This window comes from Drosophila takahashii, chromosome 2R (assembly GCF_030179915.1).
Source record: "Drosophila takahashii strain IR98-3 E-12201 chromosome 2R, DtakHiC1v2, whole genome shotgun sequence".
NCBI lineage: Eukaryota > Metazoa > Arthropoda > Insecta > Diptera > Drosophilidae > Drosophila > Drosophila takahashii.
Genome location: NC_091679.1, coordinates 40,549,483 through 40,577,452, shown reverse-complemented (window position 1 = coordinate 40,577,452; position 27,970 = coordinate 40,549,483). Strand labels below are relative to the sequence as shown.

At 40.1% G+C, this 27,970-nt stretch overlaps 2 protein-coding genes across 3 annotated transcripts; both read right to left on the bottom strand.

The window, feature by feature from the left end:
• Nucleotides 1-144: 144 nt before the first annotated feature.
• nahoda lies at nucleotides 145-27,970 on the bottom strand. Of its 2 annotated transcripts, XR_011417805.1 has the most exons (12): nucleotides 27,307-27,970; nucleotides 17,614-17,995; nucleotides 6,748-6,818; nucleotides 6,393-6,490; nucleotides 4,715-6,198; nucleotides 4,207-4,650; nucleotides 3,350-3,922; nucleotides 3,075-3,291; nucleotides 2,798-3,018; nucleotides 2,566-2,735; nucleotides 2,049-2,358; nucleotides 1,231-1,362 (listed from the first exon to the last, which is right to left on the bottom strand). XR_011417805.1 is itself a non-coding variant. In XM_017143256.3 (11 exons), the coding sequence occupies exons 2-11, from the start codon at nucleotides 17,807-17,809 to the stop codon at nucleotides 721-723; spliced, it is 4,116 nt and encodes a 1,371-aa protein (XP_016998745.3). In that variant the 5' UTR covers nucleotides 17,810-17,995; nucleotides 27,307-27,970; the 3' UTR covers nucleotides 145-720. The 2 variants fall into 2 exon arrangements, 1 of the variants encoding a protein (XP_016998745.3); XM_017143256.3 differs by lacking the exon at nucleotides 2,049-2,358 and having other exon boundaries at nucleotides 145-1,362.
• LOC123002679 (uncharacterized) lies at nucleotides 8,184-15,466 on the bottom strand. Its single transcript, XM_070213636.1, has 4 exons — nucleotides 15,423-15,466; nucleotides 9,706-9,988; nucleotides 9,483-9,650; nucleotides 8,184-9,424 (listed from the first exon to the last, which is right to left on the bottom strand). Exons 1-4 carry the CDS (start codon nucleotides 15,464-15,466, stop codon nucleotides 9,269-9,271), a joined length of 651 nt encoding a protein of 216 aa, XP_070069737.1. The 3' UTR covers nucleotides 8,184-9,268.

Sequence of the window (27,970 nt, the reverse complement as noted above, 5' to 3'; positions counted from 1 at the left end):
ATATTAAATACTGCTGCTCCTTGATTTCCTTTCGGGATTAGTTTATCTTTAGCTTTAAGTCACTGCTCATCATTTTGAATCGCTGGGCTTAGCAGGATCGTAGTTTCTCCCCCATTTATTTATCAAAAAACAGAAAGAACGGCGTTTTTAATGTACTTAACTTTATTTATATGTACTTAATGCGTATCTTTAATTTGATTAAATACAGTGACTATGTTTCTTTGCACATTTAAGATAAGACAATGCGAAAACATTCTGAATGCACGTACCTAATCGCAAAGTTTGCTTTATAATTTTGTGTGATTTGTGTGTGGCTTTGTTTTGTTTTGTTGCTTGTTGCAAGAGCTTTAATGTCTATTCAAAAAATATTTACAATTCACTAAGTTGTGGAATCATGCATTGTGCGTTTTGTGGTAAAGCTTGCGCACCTGGAAACGCCGATGCAGCGAAGCTGCGTTATGGCAAAATCGAAACTAAGGAGAGTTCAGAGGAGGATCTTTTTCTTATCGATTCGAGCATGGAAATATCAATTTTACATTTTTTCTTCAATATTTAATTTAAGTGATGTAAAAAGTATTTAAATTAATTGTTTTCCGAGTTCAAAGAAACAACTTTGATAATATAATCATAATTGAACCCGAAACGGACTTTAAACGGAGGGACGGAGTACAGATGGTAGAACTTAAAACGAGCTTTAAATAGACGGATGTGCTTTGAGCCTTAGTGCTTCGGATCCTTGTTGTAGTCCACATAGACGCGTACTACTTCCCCGGAATACTTGCGCTGCGAGGGCATGAAGTAAAAGTCGGGTGTGTCGGAACCGCCGTTCTGTCGCGGATCATCCCGCGAGCGATCGTAGCCAGAGTCCCGATCGCGATCCTGGCGATGGCGTCGTTCCTCCTCCCGCTCCCTCTCACGCTCCCTATCCCGACTGCCCTGTCGAGCGGCACGCCGGTCGTGGGTGTAGTAACCCGATGGCTGCATGCTGGCCGGGCTCTGCTGGTAGTGATGCGCCTGCCGGGGCAGCGAGTAGGCTCGCTCCGCATAGGAGCTCCGGGAGTAGGGTGCTCCGTTGGAAGCACCGCCCACGCTGCTCTCCTGGGTGGAACGTCCACCATTGGTGCCGTTCTTGCCCTGGCCATTGGGACTCTCGTAGTACATCTGCGATTTGCTGGTGGGCGAGTGGGACATCGGAAGCGTCGTCTGCTGGCTACTCGTCGTCGACTGGTGGCGATGGCGAGCCTTCTCCTTGCCCGTCGTTCCGCTGGTCACGTTCTTCTCCTCCGTCTCGCCGTAGGGATCAAAGGCGTAGTTGGTGTTCGAGGCGAACTCCTTCCAGGGTGAGTTCTTGATCAGTTTCTCCTGAAAGCACAAAGAGATTTTAGCATGATTAAGTGGAAAATTCGTTGGTTTTTGTCTCTCAGCCAGTCAGCATTTGGTGTGGGTATATTTCTTATATTTTTTGGGAATCGGGAGCTACTAAATTCTTGGGTGGAAGGACCATGTAATACGCAGACAATCAAATAATTCTACAGTACATTTCCGAATTTATTCTTTTTTCTAAGTATATACGGTTAATTCTCCCGTTTAAAATGGGCGTCCTTTTATAGTTATAGATAGAGAAAAAAAAAAATTTTTAACTGATCTGCAAATGCGCGATAGCGGAATCTACATTCAAAAGGTCATGTTAATATTCGGTGAAGTTTTATAAAGATGAAATACAGCTGGAGATCTACAGAAGGATTAAGAGAGTGGGGTTCCAAAGGGTTGAACGAAATTTCCAGGAATTTTTTAGGTCTTAATTAGCACTTATCAAATGCTGACTGGCCAGGAGAACCCGAACACAGAAATTACGTGAAATGAATGTGATTAGAACAAACTGGAAACACAGAAATAGGTTAAGAGACAGTCAGAGAAAAAGAGGGGAGAAGAGAAAGGAGTTCAGAGTTTACCGTCCAGAGTGAGTTTCTATTTTTTGTTTGCATTTTGTTAGGTGACAAGGTTAATACACAACAGATACCACAAGAAAATATAGAGTTTTGAATTACCCATTTAGTTATAGAATTTTGATAAACGCGGCAACTACGCAGATGCAGATACAGTACATAGTCAAGAGGTTTCCGGTACTTAAACTAACTATAAGATGGGTTCGGTAATTTGGATTAAATCGTAAATGCGCTTAAGGCAGTTGTAGCTGATGCTCGGTTTTTTTCAGGTGGATTGTCGGGCAGTGGGATTGTCTATATTGTATATCTGATCTGATCTGAGTTTGTCTTATAGATCGCTAGAGGGCTGATAGTAGCGCTGGTGCTGTCGCTGTTGGTACATGCGCCACTCTTCGGGTATTACGTAAACCAGCTTTGAACGACACGGGTACAATGGGAAGAGATTAATAAGAAAGGAGTGAAAGAAGCCCCGCCGACAGAGAGAGATTTTAAAAATATATATAATCGATTGGAGAATTTTGTTTAAATAATTATATTATAATTATACCTATTTATTAACTCTGTGTCGGCTGAGCTTATGCTGACCCAATCGATCGGGTTTATTTTATCTTTTACTCACCTTGGTGTTCTTGCTCTTCCGGGAGGTCTTCCAAATGGTGCAGAATGCCTGGATCAAGGCGATGAGCACCAGGGCTGCAATCAAGCCCAGGACAATGTACAATCGTGTCTCGGAGAGATCGAAGAAGGAGAGTAGAGTCTCCTTGGCATTGGGTTCTGAAGCGCTCTTGTCTATTAAGGGGAAGAATATTGCTTATCTCAAGGAATCTATAAATGGAGCATTTCATTCTTACATTCTAAGGCCTCAAAGTCCAGGTACTGGGGATCCACCGTCAGTGAGCCCACTCGACCTGTGGCAATTTGGTCCTTCAGAGCAGATCGAATCGCATCGGCGTTCTTCTGAGCCGCTACCTCAGGGCCCTTTTCCACCTCATTGGTCTGCAGATCGTGCTGCTTCTCCACATCCGCCTTGTCGAACATGGCCTGAACCTTGGCCACCACAGTGCTGCCCTCCCTGAAAGTAATTAATTTATATAAAGAAAACCCCAAAATTAATAATGGTATATTTACTTTTCAAAGCCAACAATCTCCGTTTTATAATAGCCAGTCTGAGAACTTAGGATGCCATTGAATGAATCCGATATAGTGGCCGCCAGGTTGTTGAACTCTACGGTTCCCGGTTTCGGAGCCTCATAGGATTCGCCCAAATTCATCAGTTTAACGGCCACGGCGTAGACCAAACGGCTGGGAGCCGGAGTGCTGGTGCCCACAAAAACGGATTCCAATTCTAAAAAGGAAAAATATTATAAGATAAGTAGTCTAATACAGTTTAAAGGATCCCTTACCCTTGCCGCAGGATTTGATGCAGACACGTTGCGCAGAGACTGGAGGAACTTGCTCGTGCTTTCGGATCTTCTTGTTTACCACATTGAAAGCACCTCCCAGAACAGGGAAGAAAAGATACAGGCAGTGGTCGTCCGTGAAGGACAGATCCTGTTCATCATTGCTAACCCGCTTGCGGTTGAACTCCAGAATGGTCACACCCTTCTCTATCCTTCCAGAGGCATTGTAGATGTCCTGGCGATCGTCCAGCTTGGGCGGAGCATAGCCCAGCACCCAGGTGTCCATGAGGAAGGGTCTTCCGCTGCGTCCATCCACCCAGCCAATGATGGCGTCCGTCTGGGACATCCTCTGGTCATCGCTGAAACCGATTCCCGTCCAGGTCTGCGTGTTCGACGTTTCGATGTGCCAACGCATCTCGTCACCCTTGCCGACCGTCTCCCAGGCGGCGTAGTACTCGCAGGTGTGCTCCTGGGGCGAGCAGTTGGACGGATACTTCCAGTGGCCAAAGCAATCGTTATCCAGAACATTGGTGTTGAGGTCATTGCGGTCTGTGTTATTGGCAGACTTTTCTTTTTCTATTAAAAAATGAAGATTTTGTTATGAATTACATTTTAAATTTATAAACATTTTCTCAATCTGAAAACTATGCAAAGATCAATTCAATCTTAAGTTCTTAAAATCAACATCAAGTGTTCCTACTTTACCAAATTTTACGATATCTTCGAACTCAGGAGTGCTTTCCTCTTGATTTTAAGGAGCGTATCGCCTTGATTTTTAGAGAGATTTCCACCGTTTTAAAATCAATGTAGATCCTTTTATATCAGGATTTTTTTAATGCCCACACTTAAATCTTACTTACCAAAGAAATTGATCTGGGCGACTCCTCGCTGCATTTGGTGGCCATGGTATTTCAGCTCATCGGGCAGATAGAAGTTCTTGACCGTCGAGGCCTGTGTCTCCAGACCGGAGGCTGGAACATGGACATAAGCCGCCGGCTCCTGTCCCTTGGCCCAAATCACATGGGTGACGGTATCGTCGAGGGTATGATCGGTGGGCTCATCGGCAACCAGTTTCTTGCGGAAAATGATCGTCGTCACGCCGTTCTCCTCGAAGCCCGTGCCCAAAGCCAGATTTGACTTGCCGCCCCAGAATTCATCGACGTGAGGTGTGGATCGATCCCGGCTGTAGTAGTCACCCACCCTGCTGGCCATTCCTCGAGCTGATCCAATCACGATGTCCGTGCAGTCCATGCCGTTGAAGTCATGTCGTGGGGTGTACGGATTGAGTCGGATTTTGGGTGACTCTGCGAAAAATACGGTAATAAAATAAGTAAAATAATTCACATCATATCGAGATGGGATCCTCACCTGCTGCACGGCGTTGACGATCTGCTTTGGTGCTGACGCGATAGGAAACACTGGTGGAAACGGAAGAGACTCCCTGCTTTTGGGTGAAATCTCCGGCAACTCTCTTGGATTTTGTGCTTTGCGCCTCTGGCTCGCTCTTCGGCTCTGGCTCACTCTTAGGTTCCGGTTCGCTCTTTGGTTCCGGTTCGCTCTTGGGTTCCGGTTCGCTCTTTGGTTCCGGTTCGCTCTTCGGTTCAGGTTCGCTAGTAGGCTCCGGTTCGCTTGTGGGTTCCGGCTCACTGGTTGGTTCGGGTACGCTGGAGGGTTCTGGTTTGCTAGTGGGTTCCGGTTTGCTAGAGGGTTCTGGTTCGCTCTTAGGTTCCGGTTCGCTCTTAGGTTCCGGTTCGCTCTTAGGCTCTGGTTCGCTCTTGGGCTCCGGTTCGCTCTTGGGCTCAGGTTCGCTCTTGGGTTCGGGCTCGCTAGTCGGCTCTGGCTCACTCTTTGGTTCCGGCTCACTTTTCGGTTCTGGTTCACTCTTCGGTTCTGGCTCACTCTTGGGTTCCGGTTCACTCGTGGGTTCTGGCTCACTCTTGGGCACCGGTGCAGCTCTAAGCTCGGCTAATCGCTTGGGCTGAGGTTCGCTCGATGGCTCTGGTTCGCTCTTAGGTTCCGGTTCGCTCTTCGGTTCCGGCTCGCTCTTAGGTTCCGGTTCGCTCTTGGGTTCCGGTTCGCTCTTAGGCTCCGGTTCGCTCTTAGGCTCCGGTTCGCTCTTAGGATCCGGTTCGCTCTTAGGCTCCGGTTCGCTCTTAGGTTCCGGTTCGCTCTTAGGTTCCGGTTCGCTCTTAGGTTCCGGTTCGCTCTTAGGTTCCGGTTCGCTCTTGGGTTCCGGTTCGCTCTTCGGTTCCGGAGCAGAGGCTTCCAGCGTTGTGGTCAGATCCCCAATGTCCCTTACTAGCGGGAAGTTCTTGCACTCCGGTGTCATACCACGCGGCCTCCAGCCCAAACCCACCCACGATGTGCTGTTTACCTTGAGAACCATCTCGATCTCCTTCTGCTCCTCAAGAAGCCGCCAGTAGACGTGGTAGTCGGGCGACAGCTCCTTCTTGGAATACGAGGAGAGGTCCAGGCTGGTGGTCTTGTAGGGCGATCGCTTGTTGCAACCGATTCCGAACCAGCCAAAGTTGCAGTAGCACTGCTTTCGGGGCAGCGAGGTTCCTCCGAGATCCACGCACTTGCCCTGGACACCGCAATCGGAGTCAGCGGAGCACTCGTCCTTGTACTGGCACTGCGGGCCGTAGAAGTTCTTGTCGCACTTGCATCGCGAGGGGAAGTATTTTCCATTTCCCGAACAGGTCTCCTTGAAGTCCTTTCGTAACTTGATGTCCACATCGGCACAGGACCAAAAGCGATAGGTGGTCGACCACTCATCCGCCTGGCGAAGCAGCCTGAGGGTGCAGTTGAAGCACTCAAAGTCATTTGGTATCTTTACCTCGTATGACTGGGCACTATAAAGAAAAATAAGTTTGATTGTAATGTGGTAAAGATCTAAAAAAGATCGTGTTACATCTCTGAAGAATTCGCGGTTTTTATAAATATTTTATATACCAGCAACTGCTCAGTTCGCTTATCTAATTTATTTAATTTGACAAAGCTAAGAAATAATCCATCTCCCTGGATTAATTTAAGTGTTTAAACTCACGTGACATCGGTGCTGACGAACTCCGAATTATTTACATGTGGCGTTAGGTCCAAAACAGGTCGATCGAGGGCATCCAGTAGTTGCAACCGAAAGCCGCCCTGGAAAAGTAACGATTGTGATTATGGTTAGGCCAAAAACAATGACTGAGAACTTGTGATGCGACGATGTCGTGCAGTCAAGTTGCAAACATGGGAATCTTCATGCCTCAGGCTTTGACTTTGACTGCGTGCATGTGAGGCAATCGCTCGAGAATGGATTCTCGGCTAATTAGCCCCTTGGCGATAAGAACCCCCAACCCCAAAAGGGGCGTATATGCTCCCATTGCAGTGGATCTGCTATCCATTCTGAATCTTACCTTGTGCGCATAGGCCAAATGCCAGGTGACGTTGAACTGCGTGCCGGAGAGCAGCGATGTGCGGATGGAGCCTGGAATTAGGAAATCAGAGCGTGATCAGTGGGCCAGTTGATTACATGTGACAGTCTGGGGCCGTCCAGGGCCATCTATTTGCCCAGTTCCATTCGCATACACATAATTAAATCCAGTTTCCCCCCGTTGGAATTGGACTGGTTCTGCATTGAATGGCATCGAGTGCACCTGCATCTGGGATACGAAATACCCAACTCCCCCTCGGCAAATTGTGCATGACAGCTATAAACATTTATCTATATGTGCGCAGAGACCCAGCCCCAACATCTTTGTGAACCTGCTGCCCAGACGAATTTTTATACTCGTCCGTTGCATAACAGCCATGCGGTAATCTTCGCTGAATTCCCCTGACCAGTTGTGAAAAAGTTACCACCTGAATGGAACTTTGGCTGGAGGGACAGGGATGCAGATGCCGCTGTAGCTGTAGCTGCACAAACAAAAATCACTAATAGGTTTTAAGTTCATAGATTAGATATATTATATGTGTAATCTGGAAGAAAATGCTAATTAAACATAGTTAAGATTTAGTAGATTGTCAAATAAAAGGAAGTTTTTATCATTAATCAAACAATCAAAAATTCAAGACAACTTTATTTATTCCAATTAAAGAAAACCCTTTTTGTACCTATTCGAACTTCTTATAACAACTCAGGATCATATTGTACTTATTCTTCTTTAAACTTCTTCCGAGAAAATGAAAAAAATATTGTATAAATATTTCGGGCCACCCAGAATTATAGTCCTATTTTTAGATGACATTTTGAAAGATGGCTTTAAGTTTAAAATTGATTAAAAGATTTATTAAATCTAATTACATGAATAGAGGTCACTAAAATGTACGTTCACCACCTCAACATTTATAAAAAATGTTACATATCAAAAACTAAGTAGATCTCTGTGACATATTACAAATACTACATTTTTCATGGCAACTAAAATATCATCGCATTTTTTCTCTCTGTCAAGATGGACATGAGGAGCTATCAATGGCCAGCTCGCAAATCGTTTGGCAGCCAATACACAGCGAACGAGTCGCTAATTGAGGCCATTAAACGTTTATAGCGATGCTCGATCTGCGAAAGCGAAAGGAGGAGTGTCACTTTTCCTTTCCCGATGTCCCCGCGTTCATCTTGTCTTGCCTTAACCAATAAGGAAGCTGGAAAATTATGATTACTGCTGGCACGAGATCGCGCAGCCAAGTTAGCCAAAGTCATCGCGGGATGGCTAAAAACACATAAAAACTACTCACTGACCACTTGAATCATTCGATTTCGATAGATGTTCAATGGTCGTGCAGCTGCCAGTTGGTCATCCCAATATGGTCATAAGCTGACATTCGAAGCCACAAAAAAAAACCAAGGTATATCCATTGGTTGCAACTCAAGAAACCGCATATTTCTAAGTTCTTATAAGTAGTAATACCATTTGTGGGTCACTGGATGCTCGGTCTTGGCGGTAATAAAAAAACTCTTGATTTCTATTGCGCAATCGTTAGAGGAAAATCAGCTCTACTCAGCTGGAAATGAGTTTCCCTGGCTGGCTTTCTGGGCCACTGGGAAATGCAAATCAGCTCGAATTCAATTCGATTCGAATCAGCGGATCAGTGCATTATTAACATTTGATTGCACCTGACGTAGACCACACACAAAAACACCGCTTAACCAGATTTCGCTTTGTTTTGACTCGAAACGGAAAGCCGCCAAACCAGATCGAGAAATGGGTTAAGCGACTATCGGTGGATAAATCAAGTGTTCCCATTAATAAATCGAAACAACGGACAAATTATGCCCGAAAAGGGGCGGTTCCGAATCTCGGAATCGCATCTGAATCCATGCACCAAATTGGCAGGTGTTTTTACTGTATTTTTTCGGTGATTTTTTCCACACATTTTATTTTAGGTTTCCCATGGTCCGGTCAGCCGATCGGTCGAACTTGTCTGGTTAATATTTTGTACGCCTTTTCGTGTTTTTTTGCCTCTACTCCGTCATAATTCCCATGAGCAGGCCCGCGAAAGTTGTTCACCTTTGCGTTTTGTTTTTGGAGGCTGCTCGAAATCGTTGTATCTGTGTGCTGCTTGTTGAGCTTGAACTCGCCGGCGTCGTCGTCTGGCTATTTCGAAAGTCCGTCCCGCTTGCCCGGTGGACTCAGATTCAGTTTCAAATCGAAAATCGGTCGGGGCCGAGTCGACTGGCCAGTGGCCACCGCATCTCTGGCGGAGATGCGCGTGAAATCGGTTTATAATTGATTGGAAACTTGGCTAATTTGATCATAAACTGAATTCCATCGATCGAACGGGGGAGGGGCATTTTGAGGCTTAGTGTTGATTGAATATGGATACTGATGGAGTTTTATTTTGAAATAAACATTAGGTAAGTATATTGCTTTTTTTTAAGTTATCATAGTTTATTTCACAGCTATATTTTATTCATCTTTTACTCATATATCATATTCACGAAAGAGAAACATATATTCTAAACTCAGCCCGGATAATATTATAGGCCATCCATCGCATTTTATACATATATTGACCTTCCGGAAAAGAAAGAACCTTAGTGATTTGGTTATTTACAAACTCTGTTGTTATCTTATCCACCACAAGGTCATGCTGGAAAAAAACATAATAGAATCTGAGCGAAAATTCCAAAGTCCTAGTGTTTACCTACGTTGTAGGGACAGGAATGGTTCATATTGGAAAAGGGTTTTAAGAAACCATAAAAGTATCCAACGACGGGATTCGACTTTTGGTTTTTCAGGAATTTGCAGGCATCCAATGTTGCATTGTAGAGGAAAGGATGGTAGCCGTTGCCACCTTTAAAAAGTTCCATATTCACCTGAGTTGTATTTTTAAAGTTTAAGTTAAAGTTAAAGTTAAAGTTTAATTGTTACCTGAACACTGGTTATGGGAAGTTGGAACAGATTGACTTTTAAAGAATAGTATTTAAACGAACGGTTTACAGATTTAAGATGACAATATTCGAAATCACAGAAGGTTTTATCTAGGGATTCACATTTGATGTTGGTAAACTCAACCAAAGAATGAACCTTAGAAGCACACTTTATAAAAACCTTTATTGTAAAGATAATTGAGAAAACTTTGTACCTGTAAAAACAAGTGTTCAGTAACCAAAAGGCAGGTGAAGAGAACGTTTCGCGATCTATTCGACATTTTCTATTGTTGGATCCTTAAAAACTGATTTACATTTTAAGTTTTGAGCCGGACTAAACCGTAGAAACATAAGTCAATTGTTCCATTATCAAACCAATCTCTAGATTGTTTATAAAAACATTAAAAAGAGGTTAATTACAGGTCGACTGAGTGCTTAATGGCAGAAATAAGAATCGTTTAATTTTGTTCAATTACCTAGCGCGTACTTAGTAATCAAAGGGGGCAGCTGAACCAGTTGGGAATTATAGCGTCGTAGAAGCAGTAAGTTATACAATTGTTTGGTGCGTACACACTCAAAATAAATTTAACCCTAAATTTTAGAAAATCGCCATTAAAATTTCTTTTTTCTAAATACAAGAAAGTTATTTCTAAATCTAAGGAAATTTTTCTTAAGTCAAGAAAGTTTTCCTTAAATCCAGGAAGTTTTTCTTAAATGTAGAAAATGGTTACCATGAACTAAAATCACCCTAAAATCTAGGAAAAATGCCCTTAAAATTAGAAATTATTTTCTGAAAAATAGAAAGGCAAACGAAAATAATAAAATATTTTGGCAACACCTTTTCTAAAAATTAGTGCCCTAACCCTAAAATGAAACCAACCCTAAATAATAGAAACATTTCCTAAAAAGTAGAAAGTTTTTCTAAAAAATAGAAATAGTTGTTTTCACATGCTCTGGCACACCAAAATGTTCAATGCCAGAACTTGTCAGCTGCCGGCCGGCTGTACTCGTGGCGCAGACCGTTAAAGCACTTGGTTAGCAATCGAATCGACGCGGGTTCGAGTCCCAGAGCAAAATTTTTTAACCTTTTTTTTTTAATGTTATTTTATTTTTTTTTATTTATTTTATTTTATTTTTATTTATTTTTTTTACTTTTTTTTATTCCTTTTTTTATTGATGGCAAGCAGTAAACTAAAAATAATTAGGTTTATATTCAGCTATTTACTATATACTACACATAATATAAATTGAGTTAGCATAAATATATACATATGTATATACGTATGTAAATAAGTAAAACGCGAATGGTCAAAATTATGCAATTAGTATTCAAATGTGTTGTCCGCTTCACCCTTTACATACAATGCTCGGTTTGCCACAGCAAGTTTAAGTGATACAATGGCCCAGTATGTAGGCCATTCGCTCCTCGCGCGGGAGACCCGGGTTCGATTCTCACGACGGACAAGTAAAAAATTGTAAGTTTTTTTCAAGAACATAAAATATTAACTAATCATAATTTCTACATTCCCAATCTTCCGCAGTCCCGTAGTCCACATTTACAACCACATTTGGCTTTGGTTAGATAAGAAATCCAAGCGCAAATACTTAATAATAAATACATAACCTTTAACATTCGCAATATACAAGACACACAACGCCTGCATATGTATATAGGAAGGAGTACCTTATACAAACGTATATACAAAAAAAAATCATGATTGAACATGCTTTTTTGTTTTGTTTTTAATTTCTATTTTTTAGGAAAATTTCCTACTTTTTAGAAATTTTTGCCCTTAAATTTAGTAAAATTACCCTAAAATTTAGAAATATGACGTCAAAAAAATCAAAAATATAGAAAAATGTGACCCTAAAATTTAGGGCGAGCTTGTCTTGAAGACAAAAGTAGGGCGATTTCCTTGACTTTAGGGTTAATTTTATTTTGAGTGCACATACATATATATGTATATATATTATTTTCAATAAAGTTTTTTAACTTTCCATCTCATTAACAAATTATGATATTTACGAAAGGGAAAGGTATATTCTAAACTCAGCTCGGACAATGTTATAGGTCATCCAACGCATTTTATACATATATTGTCCTTCCGGAAAAGGCAGAACCTTAGTAACTTGGTTATTTACAAATTCTGTTGAAATCTTTTCTACCACAAGGTCATGCTGAAAAAAATGTATAGGAATCTGAATAGATATTTTAAAGTTGCTATTTATACATACGTGATAAGGACAGGGATGGTTCACATTGGAAAAGCTTTTTAAGATATTATAAAAGTATCCAAAAACGGGATTTGATTTTTGGTTTTTCAAGAACTTGCAAAAATCAAATGTTGTATTGTAGAGGAAAGGATGGTAGCCATTACCACGTTTAAAGAGCTCCATATTAATCTGTATTAGATTTAAAAAGTTTAAGGTACCCTGAATACTTATTGATTTATACCTGTGCATTAATAATGGGAAGTTTGAAGAGATTGACTTTCAAAGAATAGTATTTGTAAGAACGGTTTATAGATTTCAGATAACAATATTCGAAATCACAGAAATTTTTATCTATAGTTTCACATTTGATGTTGGTAAACTCAACTAAAGAATGAACCTAGGAAGTACACTTGATAATAATCTTTTTTTTAAAGATATTTAATTAATCTTTGTACCTGTGAAACCAAGTGTCCAGTAACTAAAAAGTAGGTGACGCAAATGTTTCGTGGTTTATTGGACATTTTCTGTGGATGGATTCTTACGAACTGAATTACATTTTAAGTTTTGAACCCGAATAATCCGTAGAATCAACAGCAAATGATTTAATTTTCTTAATCAAAGCAATCTCTAGATCGTTTAAAAAAACGTTATAAAGAGTTTAAGTACAGATCGACTGAGTGCTTAATGGCAGAAATAAGAAGCGATTTATTTTGTTGATTTAGTATTATTTACAGATTTTATAGGACAAAACTCGAACAGTCACAAATTTGAATTTTATAAAAGCTTCCAATTACTTGTTGATTGAGTGCTTGATGTCTATATAACTTTAATGCTACTTATTTTAGGTATCAGATTAACAGCATTTCCTTTGGGGATTGGACATATTCAAATGGGAAACATTTTTAAGCTCAGAAGTTGAGCACAATCTCTTGTGCAAATCAGCACCATTATAGAACATCAGTTTTCTGGAACTCATCACTCTGAACATGTGAAGAGGAGAGCCTGGCGGGCATTCTTATAATGGGCGGCATTACATCATCGTCCACCCCCTTCCGCTCCTTAACTCAAGGCAATTTGCTGTTGTTGATAGAAGAATGCTCGCTTGCATGCATTCTAATTGCATGTGCAAAATAAAAAGAGGAAAAACCGACAGCCAAATATGGTCGACGCCTCTCACGTAGCCGTAAACAAAGACTTCCGCCATACAGAGACCACTGTACAGGGTGCACTGCAAAAGGTTGACAAATACACTTCCAGGCAGCATTTTTGCCTCGGCTAACGAAGCGTTGCGCATGCGCCGTGGAGGGCAATAAATTTCAGCATTTCTTGCCGCCAAAAACATGGGAGGGGGAAAAGAGGGAAAAGCGGGTGGAGCGGCATAAGTAACGTGCCATAAAATTAATTTCGCTTTGGCAACCCTACACTGAGTGCCAGTTGCCACCGTTCGACGCCGTGGCCGCCACTACCGCAAATTAACCTGACCAAGTGGCCAGAGTATTTCCAGCTTTGGCAGCTCTTGGTATTTGCAGTGCTTTAGTTGCTGTTGTTGCACGGAGAACAAAAAACTATTATTTGAGGAATTTTAACCTTAGAAAATCATTGGAATTTTATAGTTTATTTGTAGGATTTTTTGGATAAGCAACATAACTGTGTGACCCCTTCCTAACAACCACCCATAAAAGTGTAGGAAATATTTCCGATGACAACTAAAAATATTATTATGTACAATCTAGAGATCAAATTATATTATAAATATTTTTCATATTATCTGATGTTTTAAATAAAAAATCAAAATTTTTCAAAATTTTTTTCTATTGTTTGGTTGGTTTGGTCACACCCAAACAAATATTGGAAAAACTACAAAAAATAATTAAAAAACGGATACTACTGAAAACTTTAAAATTGTTGGGTAAAATAAAATCTTTGACCATTGAGCTTAGGAACTGGAAAATAAGTACCCTGATATTTTTCCTGATTTTTTCTCTGTGTGCTATTTGCATTCCCTGTGGTGTAGCTACTGCAGTTGTGGTCAAGGAGTTTCGCTTTAGTTAATTGCTCGTGACGTTGTCTCGACCAGCCCCTTAGGGGGCCACCGATCCGATCCCAAGCAATCCAATCCAAACTCTGCTCCACACACAGTGCACTCCACTTGCCGGTTGGTATTTATGGATACGAATGGACTGTAATGCAGATACAATACATTTCGATGGATGTATCTGCTAGTTCTGTGCTGTGCCTGTGGTGCTGCTGGCTATTTATGCATTCCCCCGAACAATATAACGTATACGTAGCGAGGTCCGTGTCGACGGCTTAAATGTCATTTAAGCCCGGCGCTCTCATTGATATTCCGAATGGCTCACAATGCGACATTTCGCTGCAGGATTTGGCTTTAGACTAAAATATGAGTATCAGCCAGTTTCCAGTGATAAATGGCTTTTGGTTTTTGTCGCCGGCAAAACTGCGATGATAAATCTCTGTGCAGCGCTTATTGAATATTGCTCAACTTGTTCGTTGGTCGCTGCAATTGCGGCTGACTAATTGACATTTGCATTGAGCTGATTGCTCTTCTAATTATCGAAACCCGTGTTTTGTCAACCCCATTGGATTGCCCAAGCGATGTTCGCCGAGCTGTTGGCATCTCCATCTAAATCTTCCGACATGTGACACAAGAGGCGACCACAACTTGACCTCCATTCCAGTGTGCTCAGCACGCCAGCAGACAATTACGAGCCATGTCGTTTTTTTTTTGTTGTTTTGTTTTTTGTGGCCGTAAAAAAACACAACATGAAATCAAAACAAATCGTGTGGCTGCAGAGACACTGAGACAAAGGCTGTGGAAAAGAGTGTCAAACACGAACAAATTGAGATGGATTAGAGGAGCAGAGACCGAGGAGAGGTGTTGAGCGGGGTAAACACAATGCAAACAAGATGCAAGATGCTGTGCAGAGGTCAGCAGTCAGTCAGTCACTCTAATCACTCCAGTCCCCATTTCCAATCGCTGCGTTTTTGTGGCCCATTGAACCACTTGCGAGTTGCAAGATGATAGAAAGGGCAGCAGCATCACGGCAGAAAAAAAAACGAAGAGAAAAGCAACATCAGCCTCATTTGGCTGTCACTGTCAGATATTCAAAAAAAAATACATACAAATCATGGAAGAAGGTGTGATAGTGACTTCGACATTAAAAAATGTTTATCTTAAAAGTTTATCAGGAACCTATATTCAGAAATTCATACTAATTACGATTAATAAATAAAATATAGGCACATAAGAAAGTTAGGAACTTTTTTAAACTCTTTTTTTAAATTTATGTCGATTGGATACCTCTAATAAATTTATAAATTCTGAATGGCTAATATATTCAGCTAATATATTTTCTCTATCTAATCTGCTTACATATTATTTCCATTTCTTGAATTTCAGGACTTACAGTGTAAAATTTGTCTTATAAATTGTTTACTCCTTTTTCCTATGTGTTTCAATATTATTTATTATTTTTGTCCCACCTCAAAATCATTCTGTCTACGACCATGGATTGAGTAGTTAACATTTTCGTAATATTTGGCGACTGTCGGCCAATCGACCAATCAACGCGCTCTGCCCCCGGCGACTTCTGTGTGGCGTAATGCACAAGTGAAAGTTTTTCACTTGCAGCATGTTGCATTCCACTTTGCCTCTCGTCGGCGTCGGTGCATACATCATCATCAAGGCAGCCAGTGAGCTGAGAAAACCGCAGTTGCAGTTGCAGTTGCCATGGCTCAGAGCAGCTTTTTGGCCAACTCGAGACGCGTTTGGCAAGCTGCAGCAAACGGGCAAAGGCAAAAGTTGTCATGCCCCAAAATGGGTTAAACGTGCCACCGTTGCCCACGTTGCGTATACGCAATGTGCGCGCGCGCGTATATATAATTAAAAAAGCTGGCAAAACAAAGCGAAATGAAACTGCAAACGAAATTGAAAATGAAAATAAAAATATGGGCAAAAGTGCTGCGCACAAAAATGTCGCTCAACGGGTTGTACAATCGATATATAAGTATATACACTCGATGTGTATTGTATATACTTTATGGACATATCCATGGAAATTGATTTGGCATTTTGATGCGGCACACGTGTGCTTGTTGCCAGTTTCCAGTTGCCAATTACCAACCATCTCAAGGCAATTGTCGGCAGCGAGTGTCTATAATTGATATGCAAACAGTATCGATGGGGGACTAGCCCAAAAAGTAAACGAAATAAATAAAACGAAGAAAAACCCTTAGCCCCTCTTGAAATCAGCGCAATCAAATGTCAAAACTCGAGGGCCGCCGCAAAGGTGTTATTTTAATTTATTTTCGAAAGTGCATTTTACCCGGCGCCCCTCTATAAAAGAGATCCCAGGTGATCCAACGAATATCATAATCGAAATGCTCATAATTTTCTGTGTGACCCAATTTCCTTGCCTGTGGATCTCCACTCACCTGCGAACAAGTGAATGGCGGTCGAGTTGCTTCTCTCGCTCGCGATATGCAAATTAATTGGTAACACTTTGCAGTCGAGGCAACAATAACAAAAAGTAGCATTGAGCAAGATGCCACACATATGTATTATACATATAACGATAACAATAACAGCGGAGCATAAGCATATTCATATTATGCAAGCGAGTGCAAAAGCAAAAGTTTTTCAGCTGCAAAATGCACGTCTCTGAATTATGAATACATTTAAACAGCAGTGCGTTTCACAGGTGTAAGTCATTAGCATCCACACTCGAGTGCCACAAATCGATTTTATTTCCATAGACTCAAGGCTTTTTATGACTTGAACTTATCAAACTAGCATTTTAGGTGCAGAATGTAGATATGGTTTGTTTTTTATTTTTAACAATTAAACCAAGTTTCTAATGTCTTAATTTGTCTGATCTAGAACTTTTAAAAACGTTAATAAAATAATTGTCAATTGTTTTAAGACATTTTATATAGTTAAATAAATAATTAAACTTTATCTACAAAGAAATATTATATATCAAACTTAATAAAGTATTTTAATGACTTGGCTCATTGCTGGCCTTCTTTTTAATGATAACTATTATATCTATATGATGCTGCCCAGCACTTCCTATTTATCTTTCCACTCTCATCTAAGCTTATGAAACGCACTGTATCTCTGCAGCTGTATGTGTGAATTGAACGTGCTTGACCAATTACAGTCGGCAAACAAAGCGCACATAAGCAGCCGTAATAAGCCATAATATTATAATCAAAGCGTGCCTGGCAGACGAGCTGAGTAAACCAACCAAAGTTGGCCAACAATTGGAAATTGCGACATGCATTTTTCAGGGGAGCTGGGCCAATTATTATTGCTCCTGTTCCAGCAGCTGTATTTCCCACGAATTTAAATATAGAGAAATGCATTTGCAAGAGGGGATGATCAATGTTTTTAGCATTGATGAAGTGATAAATGTGGAATTTTTGGAATTAATGAATGAATCAAATATTTGTATCACATTCTCACAATTTTAGCACTATTAAGTTAATAGTATTAACACATCCGGAGCTATTTTTAAATTTCTTTGTAAATGTGATTTGATTTTTAGCAAAGTATTTTTCTTATAAATGATACAACCTTTTTAAACTGAATTTTTAAATATTTTTCTCTGTGATTCCCTAGCTTTTTAGGTTACCCCAAATACAGGTCACTCTCCCCACGAAGAACACTCACCTTTGGGCATGCCACATGGCGCCTTCGTCCGCGCATTGTCCAGAAAGTCCAGATCGTATTTGCGGGCAGGTGGATAGGTGAGGGCCACATGGGCCTCCGAGCCAAAGTATCCGAGGTAGCAGCACCAGGCGGCGAGCAACAGCAGGGCTCCGAATCGGAAACCGAATGGCGAATGTCTTGTATTATTTATAGACATTTTGTATAATTTATTTCTTTACAATTTCTGGCGATTGTCGGGGAGTTTCCTTTCGCATTAGCACCGCTTGGCGTGTCTATTCAAGCGCTTCTCTTTCTCTTCTTTTGTGCAATTGATTTTTTAGCGATTTTAACGGTGTTTGGAATTATATAATTAATTTTGCCACAAATTGGACGCACATCTCAGCTGGAAAGAGAGGGTAAATTATAGAAATATTTATTAGACGAGAATTGCATAATTTTTTTTGGGAAACTTGGGCCTAGAGTATCTGAATCTGTGAAAATGATTTATTGCGTTGGCCAAACAATGACAAGGAAATTTCCCACAAGTCCATTAAAGTTTCTTTTTGCCCGAAAGTGTCGAAAGATAGTCATACGTTTCTCTTTTATTTCTTTTGCTGATTTTCAGTGTGACAGGCAGATACTTCGAGGCGATCCTACGGTTCAATGCTCGATTGGAATTACCATGTGTCTATATACAAAACGCCTTCGCAGCTGAGTGAAATCGAAGGTCTTGCCGCGTTCAACAAACTAATCAAAGCCAATGACAGCTGGCCCCCCAAAGAGCCAAACTCCAAAACTATGAGATACTTAGATACTTGGGTACTTGACTGTCAAAGTCCACCAAAAAAACGAAAAAGCTTGTCTAATGAAACGACATAAATCAGGGGACCAAGCTACCTGCTCTGGGTCTTAGTTTTTCTCATTTTTTTTTCGTATCTGGCCTAAACGACAACAAATGGCGTTGAAATGGGCGTAAAAATGTGGCACGGCCGGTCCAATTGTTTGGATTTGGAAAAATGGTGCCACAGTTTTGACAAGCAAATTGCATGCAGCATGAAATCTCTGTTTTCTTGCCCCAAGATAAATCAACGACAATTGGTGTTAGTTGGTTTTTTGGGGCCGGGCTGATTGGCGAAAATCTCCACGATTTGGAGCAGTGATCCACTTTTCCCAGTGACATCTCAGTAATCAACGAGTCATTGTCCAATGCCAGACCCCCAGAAAAATATATCTCTATATATATAGCGAGATAGTAAGATATATATAAACATTTTTATAAGCCATAACGGTTGCGGCAGCAACTTCCGAGGCGGCAGCTGACGCTTTGGGTGACCGCCTCGTTTGGTTTTGATTACTCTACTCTACTCTAGACTGTAGACCAAGCTGGCTGAACAACTACAACTGTCTGGCATTGAGAGCAGCAGCAACAATGGTAACAACATCAGCAACATCGACTGTGACTGTGACGACCACATGGCTTGACATTGAAGTGGCCAAAGCAAAACAAAATCGAAAAGCATGTAAAAAATGTTAATTAAGACGAGCTAACCAAGCAAATGGAGTCGCATTAAACGGGTATGTGGAGCAGTCTTGGCAACTGGGTTAGAACTATAGGTTCGAACTTTTAATTGGCTTTGGATTGCTCGCATAAATCTTATTTGATAAATTTTCGATGATTTACTATGCTGCTTTGTCCTTAAGAAACTTGAGTCATTTTTAGGGGTAGACGAGGGTATCTTACTATTAAGATAAATGCCATTAATAAAAACTTAATCTTTAAATTATTTTATTTTAAACAAGAAGACAAAAAAAAACAATTCGTTTATTAATAGAATGGAATAAATGTTTTATTGAGGGACCAACAATATTTATTGTTTCAGAATTCGCATTAGTTGTACTCTTGTATTTTTTGTTATTTTTTATATATTACACTAGTTTACAAAATAATATTCTTGGTGTGCTCCCCAGCAATTGATGGCAAATTCTGTTAGTGCTGGACCCCTAGATCACAAAAATAGCACTTATTTTTTTTTCGATGGCACAGTTTTTTTTTAAAGATTTTTTAAAGTTCGAAATGTTAAATTTCGGACTTTTTTCGAATTTCTTCTTATATCTCGGCAGATATCCACTCGGTTGGGCCAGTTTTTGTTTTATTTTAAAGTCAATAGATCAGAGCTTAACTTTGCCATACAGATCAATACCATTGGATGAGTAATGGCAGCGCAGAAGCTCGACAAAGAGGAAAAATGTGTTTTTTGGTCGTCTGTAAATCGGCTGTATATATCGTAAAAACTCGAAATAAATCCGTTGAAAAATAATAATGGGTACAAACTTAAAGTGTACATCCTACCGAATAGAACAAGCTGGATATGGCCCAAATCCATGGAAAACTGGATTTATGGTGGATTTTTAAAGTTCGGATTTTTCAACTTTTTTCGGTTGACAGAGTCCAAATTTAAGATTTATCATAGGCGGCGACATGTAAACAAAAATAATTGGTGTTGGCAGCCGGGTCACTAAATAGCTAAATCAGATATTTAAAAGCTAGAAAATTATTAAAGTGAATTTAATTTTTTAATTAAGGTTACTTTTTTCATAAGAATGAACTATCCAAATGGAAAGTACTTAGTTAAAAATACTCACAGTCATAACGCAAGCAATTTTATATTTTTAAAGGAATTTTCAGAAATTAAATTTATGTTATAATTTTCTAGCTTTTAAATTTAGCTATTTTTTTGATCCGGCTGCCGTCACCACTAATTTTTGTTTACATGTCGCCGCCTATGATAAATCTTAAATTTGGACTCTGTCAACCGAAAAAAGTGGAAAAATCCGAACTTTAAAAATCCACCATAAATCCAGTTTTCCATGGATTTGGGCCATATCCAGCTTGTTCTATTCGGTAGGATGTACACTTTAAGTTTGTACCCATTATGATTTTTCAACGGATTTATTTCGAGTTTTTACGATATATACAGCCGACTTACAGACGACCAAAAAACACATTTTTCATCTTTGTCAAGCTTCTGCGCTGCCATTACTCATCCAATCATATTAATCTGTATGGCAAAGTTAAGCTCTGATCTATTGACTTTAAAATAAAACTAAAACTGGCTCAACCAAGTGGATATCTGCCGAGATATAAGAAGAAATTCGAAAAAAGTCCGAAATTTAACATTTTAAACTTTAAAAAATCTTTAAAAAAAAACTGTGCCATCGAAAAAAAAATTAGTGCTATTTTCGTGATCTAGGGGTCCAACACTAACAGAATTTGCCATCAATTGCTGGGGAGCATTTCGGCTGTAAACTAGTGTTATCTTTGACGTTTAAATGTACAAATTTTCCGTTTTTAAGGTCTTAAGGTCTCAAAGTCTCGTTATATGTTTTTTTTATTTAATTGAAGCTTATTTCAAAGCTAATTTCTTTTATGACCATCAACTAAAGAAATCTTAAGCCCTTAATATCATAAACTTTTATCCGTAACAAAAAATTTTGAAAGTGATCTGCCTTGTTTGTGCAATCCAATCTGCCCATATTTTTAGACCAAAAACCAGACCGAAAACAAACTAATGGCGCCCAGCTGGAGACGCAACTGCCAAGAAAAGTGGGAAACTCCGGGCTGCAAGAGCCATTCTTTGAAATGAGACTGAGACTGCGTGATGCCAAGTCAACTGGCTGGTCTGGCTGTCATGAGTTGGCCAAAACCAAAACCAAAACCAAAGCCAAAAGTGAGATTCATTACCCAACTGAGCTGAACTGAACTGAGGGAAAACTATTTGAGCCTGGAGTGGAAGTTAAAGCTGACTTAAGAGGCTCAGGTGAGGTGAGCAATTACTTTAATTGAATTGCCTCTCGAGTGCTTTGCATTTCCACTAATTAGAACCGAGATGTAATTAACGAACATAGCAAAAAGCCGTAGCGAAACGGATTCGAATGCAATTCACACGCCATTAAATTGAAGTCTTCAACGCGATTCGACTGGCCGAAGAAAAGAACACTTGACTCGATTCCAATTCCAACGACATATCGATTATAGCCAACCATATAGCTGCGGACATAAACATTTGGCCACGCTACTCATGTTCGATTCACGGCGACAGCGAGTGGAAAAAATGCAGTCCAACTGGTTACGAAATATTCGAAAAGCTCATTCATGTTGGGCCTCAGATACGATTTTCAAAATACGCCAGCCGCGATTTCTGTATCTGTATTTGTATCTATAAAAGTATTTGAATCTGTGACTGAGTGGCTTTAACCGGAAACCGGTTAGTGGCCCCAAAACAAAATATAGTCAACTATTAATGGATCGACGATAAATCGATGCTATCGGATTCGGGCCAAAACTCGGACTCTGGGGCGGCAAGTGTATCGCCTGTGGCCGCTCCCCAAAAAAGCCCCGAAATTCGAAATTAGAGCCCCCGATCTGCGGCACACTCTTGACCAAAATACTTCGGCGGAATTATGCGCGAACGCTCCATTTTCAGCCAGCCAAATTAGAGAATAACATGGCAGCCAGCAATTCGGCTAGATAAGTACAAAATGGTTAAGTAAAAGAGCTGAAATTGATTTTAAATGAGACCGTGTAGGCCATTTGCCATTGGCGATTGTGTAACCACTTAGCAGCTGAGGGAAGAAAACAACAAGGAAGAAAAATACCCAGAGATTCGTTGAAATCCACAGGTATAAGAACACCTATATGTTTATAGAATTTATTTATTTTGAAGAAACTACAGAAGTGCACTTAAATATTTTGTTAGAATTTATGTCAATGAGATATTCTATTTTTAAACAGTTTTTTTATTTAAACATTAAAAATGTAATAATAAAACTTAAAATTTAACATTCTTAAAATTTTATAACATTTTCGCAGAAGTTATGGCCCAATAAAAAAAGAAAATTATCCAGAAAATGATTAGCAAGCTGACTGACTTTCTAATCGAGTCTTTTTTTGACGAACTGTTCGCACCACCCGGCGTATGGGTGATATGTGTATTTTGGCCAGCGGCTCTCTTAACGGTCCATGTGACTGGCTACTCGATTCGAGCCAAACCAAACAGATCTTACGGCTGCTGCTGTGTGGTGCGAAAATCAGCTCGTCATGTCGGTTATGCGAGTGCTGCCTTTTTTATGCTGTTTGACTTAAACATTTCGTGTTTGGATTTCTATTTGCGCGAAATTTCTCAACTTTAATGTCACGCACCACGAATCCGCCACCGAACTTGGAGCCGGGGAGTCGTCGATAATATGTGATTGACAAACATGTGTGCCAAGTTGGCTCATTATAATTACTTGAGTGCAGAGAAAAAAATATTAGGTAAGTAGGTACACCCAAAAAATCTTGATATAAAATGATGATCGATTTGATGTTATGTGGTACCAATTTGATATGCTCGAAATCTAAGCAACATGTTGTAGGCTCTAGAACGCTCTTTTTTAAATTGAAAGAATTATAAATACCATAAATTTAATTTATAATGAAGGAAATGTATATTTCATAATCCTTATTTTGATTTTAAATATTACAGTCCAATTTATTGACAGCAGGAGCTACTAAAGATCAGCTTCCGACTATGAAAAGTGCTAATGCTAGTTAATCAATTCCATTGGCGGACTTTATACATCAGTGCCTCGATGACATCTTCGGTTCGCAGTGAAAGTTGTCCCGTTCGAATCCAAGTTTTTCATTGATTTGTGTTTTTGTTTTCTATTTCACCTTCGATTTTGACTTGGATGCCTCGGAATGCAACTGAGTAAAGGAAAAGCACAAACACAAACAAATCCGTCACTTTCGATGGTTTTCTATCAATTATGAAAATGAAGCCATCACTGAGTTGACAAATGATTCCCATACTTGGCTGTTTGGCTTTTCAAATATATTTTGTATACCATGATATGCCCCCACATTTCCGATATATTGACATTGTGGCTAATTTCCGTTGATTAGCATAGTGGAACCGTGTAATCCCGTCGAACTGGTGCAGCCAGTTTCGCTTTCGGCATAAGTATATCCGAAATTAAATTAATTCGCTGTTTGGCTCTTGATTTCTTTAACTTTCACAAGAACGAGCTACACGGGTTTCGGTGGCGGGAGGGGGTCACCTTCGGGGTCAGGGTGAATCCAGGGGTTAAGCGGCGGCAAACAAGCGAACAAACAAACGAAAAACAAGCGTTTATTTGCTGTCGCTTTATGGCCGTTAAACTTGATCTCTAAGCCGGCGAGAGCCATACAAAGTACTTGTACTAAGACTTTGCCTATAAGATCGTATTTCATACAGGCAGGCACCGAGATTAAATGATGGCCGTTTCGGCTGAGTGGGCTTTTGGTATTAGAAGGCAGACGGGCTGAGGGGAGTGCTCAGGAAAATCACTTTTTCGCTTTATTATGTTTGCCTTTGTTTACCCCTCACTTAGGCTATTCAGATTGCAAATGATACTCAAGAAAAAATCTTAATATTATTAATAATATTAAGATATTAATAATATTTCTTCAAGCTCTACTACATTTTGTGTTTCATTTTTTATACTGCACCAAAAATATTTTGTAATCTCTCCTTATAAAAACTATATATTTAAGGGTAGTAAAAAATCATTGAAACAATCAAATTAGGGTCTTGCCAATCGACTTTAAGCCATAAATTCATTTTTGCAGTAGCTTAAAGTACGTTCACGACTCAACGTTGGCCATAAAAATTTATCAAATCGTATTTATAAACATTAAATCATTTGTTTGATATTCTCCCCTCTCGACTTTTGTGCAAATTCATCCCGACGATTGGCGTCAGACGATCGCAATGACATTCCCGGCTCACAATCGCAGTCGCATCCACCTGTTAATTTATTTATGAGTTGCAGAAACCTGTCCGAGCTTTTTACATAAATACCCGTATATAATCTTTACAAAATTTGCCCGCAAGTCGTTAACGGCAAATGCTTTTTGAAGCCTCTTTTGTTTGTAAATCGGGAGAATAACTTTCGCGAAGAAAAAATACAAAGTTTTTGGCAGAGGCGTTTGTGTGTCATTTGGGGCGTGCTGGCCAAGCTTTATTTTTTTTAGCTATTTTTCACAGCAATTGGCCAGCGATTACCATAAAAATCTAAGGTCAGTCGACGGACGCCTTACGCATTTTGAAGTGTATTAAAACCAGCCGCGAGTTTGTTTGGTTTTGCTACGGTCTTTTGCGTAATCCGATGTGCGATTATGTCCATTTACACGGGCCGCTTACACAAATATCCGCGGCATTGAAAAGCACGCGGCTCAAATGCCAAACCATTTGGGCCCAATACAAAAGACTTAGGCAACGAACGCGCAGCATCTCGACATGGAGCAGCGTAAACAGAATAATAAAAACAATCAAAAATTCAACTAACTGCCATTATAAACAATTTGGCAAATGAATGCGAAATATTCGTTATAAAACTGGCACATATCGTATGTCCGAATTCGTACAGGTTCGTTTTCAAACAAGTGCACAAATTACAAATTGGTTTTTGTCCGACTTTGACAGTTCAAATTACTTGCGAAGAGTCAAGATGCGCTCCAAGGTTCCCCCACCTGTGCGCCGAGTATATGTTACCAACCAGTTTGTTGTAGCCAAGTGGACCCCACACCACCCCGAAGCGACCATTAGACAAACCCGTCGGATCGGAGATTCTGATTCTGGTTTCGTTTGCCCTCGCGCATTCTCACTTTTTTTGTACTTTGATGGTTTTTTGTTTTAAGCTGTTATTTTTCGGGGCTTATTGGCATTTTTTTTAGTTATTTTTGGTTGTTGTAGTTTATTAGGCGCTGGAATTCGCTGCGAGTAAGTATGTTAATAATAGAGCTTTATATGAGTGGCAGTAAATACTTTTATAATGCCCCCAAAATAATAGAGAACCTGCGTGGTGTGGGTAGCCATCGGAATAGCCTGCCCCAATCGCACACAGGCCCATGTGTGCCTGTGTGTGTTGGCCATTAGACGTTAGATGTTGGTGGATGCCATCCGGTTTTGGCCTTTGCAGCTGCCAATGCTGCTCGGCTGCATTCCGGGCATGACTAAGACCAAGAGAGCCGCGAGTCGCGGGAGTTATTACCCCAAGGTCACTTCTGCCTAGGCTTCTGTTTCCACGACGCGGCGGTCTAATCTTGGCATGAGTGCCGTGTCATTGTTGTGGTCAAATTGATAATGCACAGAGAAATAATATGAATAGTTTCTCCAACACTTTCAATTTGTAATGTGCCTAATTTTGAAATTAATATCATATTTTCTATATTTAATATTTATTAGAAAATTTTGGGTGTAACATTTTCAATATGACTATTTTTGACTGTTGAAATTGCTTAAGAACGAAAGTATGTAATTTATTCTCCTTTAAAATTATAATAATAATCCCAAATATTTTTGAACAATTTTAAAAAAATTTTGCTTGGCATATATTTTTCTAGTTATTCCCGTATAAATTTTGTGAAAAATGGTAGATCTAGTCTACTGATTTTCTATGTGTAGGTACTCTTAAGTGTTTTCCAGATTGGCTTAGAGGGTCAACCATTAGCTTAAGCGTCTTAAATGGAATGGAGACAAACAGTTATCGAGGTGATGAAAACAAAGGAGAATTAATTAGATTCCGCTGCTGGATAAGGTAGACTAATGAAAGCCGAACGGAGTTGGTCCCCAGAATACAGGTGACTCAGAGCGAGTTCGACATTTATTTTTATTCGTCTGTGATTAATGGACTTACAGAGCGCATACGCTTTTTTTGGTGTTTCGGCCATTCTTGGCCGATTCGCCTGGGCTTGGATTTTAGAAGTGATCTCATCTCATCTGCCACAGCTTCGATTCTGTTTCGGTTCTGGCGGCCCACATCGATCTTCAATCTCCGGAGAACAATCCCAAAAGCAGCTGTCAGCTGCCAAACGCTAATATGCAATAAATTATGCCTGGCACTGTGTGTGCGTATCGTATTGGATCGTATAGTATCGTATCGTGAGTGCCTATAATTACAAGGGTTTCGGGGCGAATTTCACTTTTTTCCATCTTCCGCTGCGGCATGTGCAGGGAATTCCAAAATCGAGCGCCCGTTTGCATTGCCAATTCAGCGAGCATTCCTGCCGCTTCTTTTCCTTGGTCTTCCTGCACGTCACACATCCATGTGTATATAAATAGATATGTGTGCAGTACATGGTCACAAACCCAAGCCCAAATTACACGCAAAGAAATTATTTCATTTTAGGTTTTTGTAAAAAAACATTTTTAAAATACATTTATTTTGAGTTTTGCACAAGCTTCGTTTTATTCCCACGGTAAAAGTATTTTAACTACCTATTTCTGTTTAATTTCCAACATTTGTTTGATTTTGTTTTTAAGTTTCGTAATAAATTAAAATTTTAGCCACAACTTTCTTGATTCTAAAAATATTACAAACGCAATGTATTTTATCGATTTTTTTGCTGTATTTAGTATCTAAAAAGTGGATTAAAAAAAAAAACTATAATAGTTAAACAAAAATTAATTTAGGAATATTTATTAGCTATGTCATATTTTGTTTCTTTTCAATAAAATATTATAAAATAAATCAATAACTCTGGTGAACAAGAAAAAATTTGGTTATAGATTTTTAAATTCTTGCAATAATTAAATTCCCTTAAGTGAAGGCCTAGTATTAAACCAAAAATAGTTAAATCCAAGATATATTCCTAAAAATGTTTTTATCTTGTTTTCCTAAGAGGAAACTTACCTCAAGAAAGGTAACGAGCCGCAATGCCAGAGCGAGATGTGGGCGGCGATAAGTTACGAAAAATGCAGGCGCACTGGAAGATCCAAATCCGAATCTGAATCTGAATCCGAATCCAAGACCGACTCCAAGACTAATCAAAAGTTACAACACGCACGCGCTTCGTCGATGGGAAGGCGAAAGGGAGGATTGTAGATTGCGGAGACCACGACACACGATCAAAGTCAAAACAATGCAGTCGCGGCACTTTTAACGTTTTTTTTTCAACGTTCTCCGCTGATGATGCACACCGCGAATTTTTCAATTCCAACGGATTGCACCCACAGGCAGCCGAGTACTGAGTAATAAGTACTGAGTACCGAGTACTGAGTACTTGGTGCTCGGTGTGTGTGTGGGAGGTGATGTGTTAATCAATCAACGAGCGCGCATCGAAAGTACACTATTTGCCACATTGATTTGGTTACTTCTGGCGGTTGTTGTTCGTCAGTTTCTATACTTTTGGTTTTTTGTTGCAACGGCTGTACGTGACTGCCGTGCACTTGCACAACGACCACCGCAAAATCCAGGGGATCCACGCTCCGGAAGGCACGAAAAATGCGACGACACCGCAAGACACTGGAGGAAATCGCAAGCCCAAGCGCACCACGTCCGCACTCAAGTGCGTCTC

Excerpts from the sequence above, each read along its gene's own strand:
- LOC123002679 (XM_070213636.1), bottom strand. The coding sequence starts at position 15,466 with ATGTTAACTACTCAATCCATGGTCGTAGACAGAATGATTTTGAG. Across the intron at positions 9,989-15,422 it reads GTAGACAGAATGATTTTGAG|AAAATGTCGAATAGATCGCG; the intron begins GTGGGACAAAAA and ends ATCCAACAATAG. Across the intron at positions 9,425-9,482 it reads ACCATTCCTGTCCCTACAAC|CATGACCTTGTGGTGGATAA; the intron begins GTAGGTAAACAC and ends GTTTTTTTCCAG.
- nahoda (XM_017143256.3), bottom strand. The coding sequence starts at position 17,809 with ATGTCTATAAATAATACAAGACATTCGCCATTCGGTTTCCGATTCGGA. Across the intron at positions 6,491-6,747 it reads ATTTGGCCTATGCGCACAAG|GGCGGCTTTCGGTTGCAACT; the intron begins GTAAGATTCAGA and ends TTACTTTTCCAG. Across the intron at positions 2,736-2,797 it reads GGACTTTGAGGCCTTAGAAT|ACAAGAGCGCTTCAGAACCC; the intron begins GTAAGAATGAAA and ends TCCCCTTAATAG.